The sequence below is a fragment of the Nanorana parkeri genome, unplaced genomic scaffold (assembly GCF_000935625.1).
Source record: "Nanorana parkeri isolate BGI_ZX_2015 unplaced genomic scaffold, ASM93562v1 scaffold2960, whole genome shotgun sequence".
Taxonomy (NCBI): domain Eukaryota; kingdom Metazoa; phylum Chordata; class Amphibia; order Anura; family Dicroglossidae; genus Nanorana; species Nanorana parkeri.
The window spans coordinates 78,870-86,845 of record NW_017309228.1 but is presented as its reverse complement, the minus strand read 5'-3'; the positions used below and the strand labels follow the sequence as shown (position 1 = coordinate 86,845).

The following is a 7,976-nucleotide window of genomic DNA, read 5'->3' as shown; positions in this document are numbered from 1 at the left end:
GCTGCCTTCCAAGCAGTTGACCCGGGTTCGATTCCCGGCCATCGCAACTCAACTTTTATATTTTATCTCCCCCCCCAAATGAGACCCTGCGCATCTGCGAACTATAGATCACTGTAGAGCACAGCAGCTGGGAAGTAGGAGCGTGCAGCTGTGTACGCTTCTAGTTCTGTGACAGTTGGGGGGAGGGGGCATGGGGTCCACCCCCATCAATTTGACCCTCTGCCCCCGGTTAACTAGCTGTTTAACTGGTGACATCTTGAGGCAGAGAAGAGGTACTGCAGGGTTAAGTGATGCTGAGCGCTGGACTGAGGACATCTTGTGGCAGAGAAGAGGTACTGCAGGGTTCAGTGATGCTGAGCGCTGGACTATCGGACATCTTGTGGCAGAGAAGAGGTACTGCAGGGTTCAGTGATGCTGAGCGCTGGACTATCGGACATCTTGTGGCAGAGAAGAGGTACTGCAGGGTTCAGTGATGCTGAGCGCTGGACTATCGGACATCTTGTGGCAGAGAAGAGGTACTGCAGGGTTCAGTGATGCTGAGCGCTGGACTATCGGACATCTTGTGGCAGAGAAGAGGTACTGCAGGGTTCAGTGATGCTGAGCGCTGGACTATCGGACATCTTGTGGCAGAGAAGAGGTACTGCAGGGTTCAGTGATGCTGAGCGCTGGACTATCGGACATCTTGTGGCAGAGAAGAGGTACTGCAGGGTTCAGTGATGCTGAGCGCTGGACTATCGGACATCTTGTGGCAGAGAAGAGGTACTGCAGGGTTCAGTGATGCTGAGCGCTGGACTATCGGACATCTTGTGGCAGAGAAGAGGTACTGCAGGGTTCAGTGATGCTGAGCGCTGGACTATCGGACATCTTGTGGCAGAGAAGAGGTACTGCAGGGTTCAGTGATGCTGAGCGCTGGACTATCGGACATCTTGTGGCAGAGAAGAGGTACTGCAGGGTTCAGTGATGCTGAGCGCTGGACTATCGGACATCTTGTGGCAGAGAAGAGGTACTGCAGGGTTCAGTGATGCTGAGCGCTGGACTATCGGACATCTTGTGGCAGAGAAGAGGTACTGCAGGGTTCAGTGATGCTGAGCGCTGGACTATCGGACATCTTGTGGCAGAGAAGAGGTACTGCAGGGTTCAGTGATGCTGAGCGCTGGACTATCGGACATCTTGTGGCAGAGAAGAGGTACTGCAGGGTTCAGTGATGCTGAGCGCTGGACTATCGGACATCTTGTGGCAGAGAAGAGGTACTGCAGGGTTCAGTGATGCTGAGCGCTGGACTATCGGACATCTTGTGGCAGAGAAGAGGTACTGCAGGGTTCAGTGATGCTGAGCGCTGGACTATCGGACATCTTGTGGCAGAGAAGAGGTACTGCAGGGTTCAGTGATGCTGAGCGCTGGACTATCGGACATCTTGTGGCAGAGAAGAGGTACTGCAGGGTTCAGTGATGCTGAGCGCTGGACTATCGGACATCTTGTGGCAGAGAAGAGGTACTGCAGGGTTCAGTGATGCTGAGCGCTGGACTATCGGACATCTTGTGGCAGAGAAGAGGTACTGCAGGGTTCAGTGATGCTGAGCGCTGGACTATCGGACATCTTGTGGCAGAGAAGAGGTACTGCAGGGTTCAGTGATGCTGAGCGCTGGACTATCGGACATCTTGTGGCAGAGAAGAGGTACTGCAGGGTTCAGTGATGCTGAGCGCTGGACTATCGGACATCTTGTGGCAGAGAAGAGGTACTGCAGGGTTCAGTGATGCTGAGCGCTGGACTATCGGACATCTTGTGGCAGAGAAGAGGTACTGCAGGGTTCAGTGATGCTGAGCGCTGGACTATCGGACATCTTGTGGCAGAGAAGAGGTACTGCAGGGTTCAGTGATGCTGAGCGCTGGACTATCGGACATCTTGTGGCAGAGAAGAGGTACTGCAGGGTTAAGTGATGCTGAGCCTTGGAGTGAGGACATCTTGTGGCAGAGAAGAAGTACTGCAGTGTTATGTGATGGACTGAGGACATCTTGTGGCAGAGAATAGTAAAATGTAACCCATGAAATGTGGCTAACCCAGCACTGAAAGAGTAAACCGCTCGTTCTGGTCTAAGAGGCAGATTAAAAAAGATCTACTCACCTGATGCTCAGCCCTGTGGCATTCAGCGCTTTCCTCCCTCCCCCCCTCTGCTCTGTTGGTGGAATGCTCCTAGGTGTCCTCGCATCCAATGCACTTGTGATGATTTCACAGGTCCTTAGACCGGCGGAGCCTGGGGAAGAAGAGGCTGCAGGGTCCGGTCTAGCAGCAAGGCAGGACTGAGGATCAGAGAAGCACATCTGCTTTATTTATTGCTCCTAGACGAGCGGTTAACCCTCGCAGTGCCGGGGTAGCCCCTCTACAAGGGTTAATTTTCACAATTTCGGGAGATCCTCTGTAAGGTTCGGCTCGCATGCAGTACTGAATATGAGCCACCAGATGGCGGGATAAGATCACCAAATGATTCCTCTGCTGCGTAAAAAAAAGAAGCATCGCGCAGTAATGCAAACGCACCACTAGATGGCAGCGGACAGGTGTTGATTTTGTGCTCGGCATCGCAAATTTAAAGTGCAACTCCACTTTTTCCTGAGAGAATGAGAAATCCTCCCCTGGCCAGTTATATGATATGGAAGGATTTCTTCCGGTGGGACTCTACCTGCTGCTTTTTGTATTGGAGCTCGCCCGTGGATCCCGTTCACTTCCGGAGAGGTAATGACTAGCAATGCGTGGGGCCGGCGTGAAGCCTAAAGAGCGCAACCGATCGTCTTTTGGGTTTATTATAGCGGATTACTTAAGGCCCAATTCTAGCTTTTTATTTTAAATTCGAGGGACCCTCCCACCACTCACAATGCAGCTATTGCCCCGTTGCCATCACCCTGCAAACTCACTTGGTGCTCCAGTCCAACCCCCTTCCTCTCTTGGACTGAGTGACACCCAGAGCCGTTCACCTCGCTTCCTGTCAGAGCAGGAAGCCCTGAACGGCGCCCTGAGCTCACAGTCTTAACGTTGTGCTGACATCATCACAGCATCAATGGAGACCACCGGGGTGGTCCTGCATCTACCTGTGAGTATAAAGCTGGCGCTCATGCATCATCGGGGAGACCTGAAGTGACACAAGGGGGTCTATTTATAAGCAATTTGCCCCACATATGTGAATAGAGGCAAAAATTAATGTTCTTAGATATTTCTTTTTCTCAGCTTGAATGTAATGTAATTACACATTGTGGCCACTAGAGGGAGCTGAGGAGCACGGGAAATGTATTACCACCTTATGGCCACTAGATGGAGCAAATGTATTACCACCTTATGGCCACTAGATGGAGCTGAGCACAGGAAATGTATTACCACCTTATGGCCACTAGATGGAGCTGAGGATCACAGGGAATGTATTACCACCTTATGGCCACTAGATGGAGCTGAGGATCACAGGAAATGTATTACCACCTTATGGCCACTAGATGGAGCAAATGTATTACCACCTTACCAGCTCCTAGATGGAGCTGAGGAGCACAGGAAGTGTATACCCACCTTTTGGCCACTAGATGGAGCAAATGTATTACCACATTATGGCCACTGGATGGAGCTGAGGAGCACAGGAGGGTATGTATTTCCTATGCTCCTCAGCTCCAACTAGTGGCCATAATGTGTTTTTTTCCTAATATAAAATTCAACCTGAAAAGAGAATCCGTTTTCGCCTCTATTAGCGCAGAATAAATGTTCACAGGGCGAGGGGCTCTGCAAATTGTTTATCAATAGACCTCAAGGAGTCATCACAACTTCTATACATCCTTTTCCTTTGAGGCATCATGGCGGCCAACGATGAGCAGCACGGCTGTCCTGTCCATTTGGCCATTTTGGGGGCAGCGATGACCCGGTAAATTCAATACAATTTACAAAGCTTCTGAACAATAACAAGGGGGAGGGGGAGGGTCATAGCTGAAAGGAACCCAGGAGATAGAAGGAAGGTAGACTGGGAGACAAGTAAGGGGTGAGCAGCTACATTTGACAAAATTGGTATCTCATTGGGCGGAATTTCGACCTCTTATTGACTTTGATGTGTTTCATCAACAGCAGGCAATATTGTTTCGCTCATCCTTCTCGTGAAGAGTGTTTTGGTTGGACTTTTGGGGGCAAAAATACAGCAGAACCAACTCGACTGGAAGCAACATTTTGCCAAATTTGGCAAGATTTTGCTGTCCTCGAAGAAAAGGACACACCGAGAAGAGAGAGAAGAGATGGGCTTAGGGGCTGACAACCTTCTACACACAACTCGTCAACAACTATAAAAAAAAGGGGCTCTGAAGGGCGTCGAGGACTCTGTGCCCACCAACACCACCAACAACATTCTCCATCCGCGTTATTTTTTACCCCAATTTTACACTCCATTAGTCTCAATTTTTGTTCCAATTTCTAGACATATCCTGCAACACCGGAGAATTCTCCCACAGCCTTGCTTTCAAATTGTACAACCAGAGTGTCCTTGACACCCTGACCCTGCCCTCCGTCAGGTAGTACCACCAGGAGATCATGAGAGCTGAGGGACGGGCTTTGGACGATGGCCACCAAAAGATGGTGAAGGTGGAGGCGGCAAGAGACGACATTTATCAGGAGATCGAATATGTCAAAGATTTGTGTCTTCAACCAGGGTGGCTGTGTGGTCACGGTGGGGCTAAAAGTCCCAGCATGCCCCGGTAGCGTGAGGGCATCCTGTGACTTCTAGTTCCCTCCTCGAAAAATGCTCCATGTCACCGGGTCCTGTGGTCTGTCACTTGTGTTGTTACAATCTACTTTTCCTGGAAGGAAGTGACTTCCGAGGAACCGTGAATGCGTCGGGCGTTGTGTATATGTTGTGAGTGAGCTCCTGCCATGAGCGCGCTGTAGAATTTATACATCTGGCGCTGTCAGTGCCGGGGAGGGTCACGTGGTGCACGGAATCACCGCAAAGGGTTAACCAGTGTCTTTTAAAGGGAGGCTCCCCCCTCCTCCCCGGCCAGATGCAGCTTATGAATAGCTCGGCTCCCCTCTGCTCCTCCTCAGCTACTTTCTCACTCATCAGCATCCAGCATCCCGACTCCCCACAGGCTGGTGGTAGCAGCGGAACCTCCTCAGACGACATTCACCGGGACGTTTTTTCCACCGCAGCCGAAGCAAGAGAATGGAGACCTACCAGACACCCTTTACCCCCGGCGACGAGTCCTCACAAATGTGGACCCTCAACAAGCGCCTGGAGGCTTACCTCTCCCGGGTCCAAGCTCTGGAAGAAGAGAACGAGCTGCTCAGAGCCGAAATCCATCACCTGCGCCGGGAGCCCGGGGCGCCCTCCGTCAGGAAGTACCACCAGGAGATCATGAAGCTGAGGGACGCCTTGGACGACGGCCACCAAAGCATGGTGGAGGTGGAGGCGGCCAGAGACGACATTTATCAGGAGATCGAATACGTCAAAGATTTGTGCCTTCAGGAGAAACACGCTCAGGAAGAGGCGAGGAGGGAAATGTCCGAAAGCAAACGACTCCTCGAAGAGGAGAGGAGAGCCCAGAGCTGGCTGAAGGAACGTTTGGTCCAGCTGGAGGTTGAGATGGAGGACATCCTCAAGGTCCACGAAGAGGAGAAGGCTGCCATGGAAGAAGAGATCTCCAGCTTCTCCCAACGCCTGGACAGCTTCAAGGTGGCCCCCGTAGCCTTCCAACCCGTCAACGTGGAGGACTACTCGGCCAGGCTTTCGCAGATCTGGCAGGGGGCCGTGGAGGACTACAAGAACGAGGTCTCGGCTCTGGAGGGCGGCCTGTCCGAGGCCAAGGAGAACCTGAGGAAGGTGCTGGAGGAGAACAAGCAGAGCCAGCTGCAGCTCCAGAACCTGGACAGGGAGCTGCTGAGCCTCAAGTCCCGGAAGGAAATGCTGGAGGACGTTCTGGGCAAGCAGTGGCTGGAGACACAGGAAGAGGAAGGGAGACTACAGGTGCGTAACCCAACCGTAGAGCCGTATTATCACTTATAGTAGATCTACAGCCAAAACTTTTTACCCCGCCCCCCGGTCAAGTTTTATTTTAACTTGACCACCTGTTGCCCCATCGGAGAGATTTCACTTCCTGTTCTGTAGACCCAACAGGAAGTAAAAGGAAATCTCTCTAACGTGAGGGGAAGCGGTGGTCACCAGGATAAATGTCCTTATTAGTATATTTTCTCATTTCCTGTTCAGGTGACAACTTCTCTACCTCCAGATTTAAAAAAAAAAAGTTTTGGCTTTGGGTACACTTTAAGAACAATTCAAAAGTTGGAGAACACGAGGAACGTGAGGAGGCGGGGCTTTGTGTTGAGTGTCTTATCTTGCATTGGTTGACGTACATTACGGGGGCGTGCCACATGCAAATTGTGTTTGAGCTCCATTCAGAGCGTTTTTTTCTATTTTTGGGTGGGGGTATGGACGGGTTAGAACCCCCGTCAGATGTTCCTTTTACTGTCCGTGTCCCATTGGGGGGGGGGATTCACTCTCTTTGTCCTGGTCACTGGGAGAGGAAGTGACGGGAAACCCCAAATTTTACAGCTGTCCAACGGGGACCCCTGTTCTGGTGACAACTATCAAAAATGGGGTTTCTTCTTATGTTCAGGACAACTTCCTGTTGTGTCCCTGCAAACAGGAAGTTCAAGGATATCTCCCGAAAGGGGACTAAGACCTGACAGAGGTACTAACCCTTCCCCGTCCTACCCAATACTAAAAGAAATACGTTTTGGGGCGGAGTTCCCCTTCAACAGGGTTGTTATTCCTGAACCAATAACGGATCATTATGAGGGTCTAACAAACTGTCCCCCCGAAATATACCCCGCCCCCCAAAAATCCTGACTTTGAGGAAGTCAGAGCGGACACGCCCCTTCTTGCGTTTCTCGTTGGAATGCCTGGAACTCTCCATACGTTGTTCAGGCACTGAGCAGTGAGGGATGCTGGGTAAGGGGCGTGGCCAATGTTTGACTTCGGGTTGCATGGAGCACGTGAACTGTTCAGCTTATTGGCTCCGATGCAGTGAAGCCGGAGGATCGATATGACAGCCAGGCGACTAGCAGCGGTCTGTTAGCGCAGGTTTCCTCTACGCTCAGGTTCACTTCAAGCCTCCGATCCGTGTCGTAGTGTAGAGTCCGAATATCCGGAATGTTCTCCCGTTGCGGGGACTCCTCCCACAATCCGGGAAAGCATTCCGTAGGATGGGCAAATCCAGAACTCTTTCCTGGCCTGTGGGAGGAGTTATAGGGCAGTGACATCACCGGAGGGCAAAATCTGATGTACAAGTCCCCAAATGTATTGTAGTAACAAAACTCCCAACGCGTTTCATCCACCAAGGTCTGTGACTAGGGTCCGCGGAGGCTGAAACGCGTTAGTTATATTGTTACTACAATGAAGTGACTTTCTGGTTGTGGGCGGAGTTTGAGCTGTTTAGATGTGTCTGCACCCCCTCCCCCATACCTCACCTGTCCTTAGATGTGTCTGCACCCCCATACCTCACCTGTCCTTAGATGTGTCTGCACCCCCCCCCCCATACCTTCCAGTCCTTAGATGTGGCGACTGCATTAGTTTTATTTTCCCTTTATATTTAATTGGTGATCCTGCCAGTAACACACTTCCTGCCCTCCGGTGACAACACTCCTTGTACTCTATCTCTGGAGGACCAGTGTTGTCACCCGAGGCCACGACTACAGAATACCTTCCCCTCCCTCCTCATTTCCAAAACACAGGGGGGAGGTGTTCTGTAGTCCGCATACAATGTAACTGATGAGAGTTCAGCTCGGGCGGAGGACACAGGAAGTGGTCAGCTGTAATCAGACGGATATAACAAAGAGACGGGAGGGGGAAGTTGATTGCTGGGGTGACAGACACTGGAATAGACTACAAGGAGCCCCGACCAATAGGATTCCCTCATCCACCCCGACAATGAGCGACTCTTCTGATTGGATGATTGGGGTTATTGTTC

The 7,976-nt window shown here is 51.4% G+C and overlaps 1 protein-coding gene across 1 annotated transcript in view; it reads left to right on the top strand.

Moving 5' to 3' along the window:
• Positions 1-4,545: 4,545 nt before the first annotated feature.
• Positions 4,546-7,976, top strand: part of LOC108802568 (A-kinase anchor protein 9-like) — a 34,398-nt gene continuing 30,967 nt past the window's right edge. The window contains exons 1-2 of the mRNA XM_018574424.1: positions 4,546-4,709; positions 5,161-5,974. Of these exons, the coding sequence (XP_018429926.1) occupies positions 4,546-4,709; positions 5,161-5,974 (978 nt within the window). The remainder of the gene's footprint in view (positions 4,710-5,160; positions 5,975-7,976) is intronic.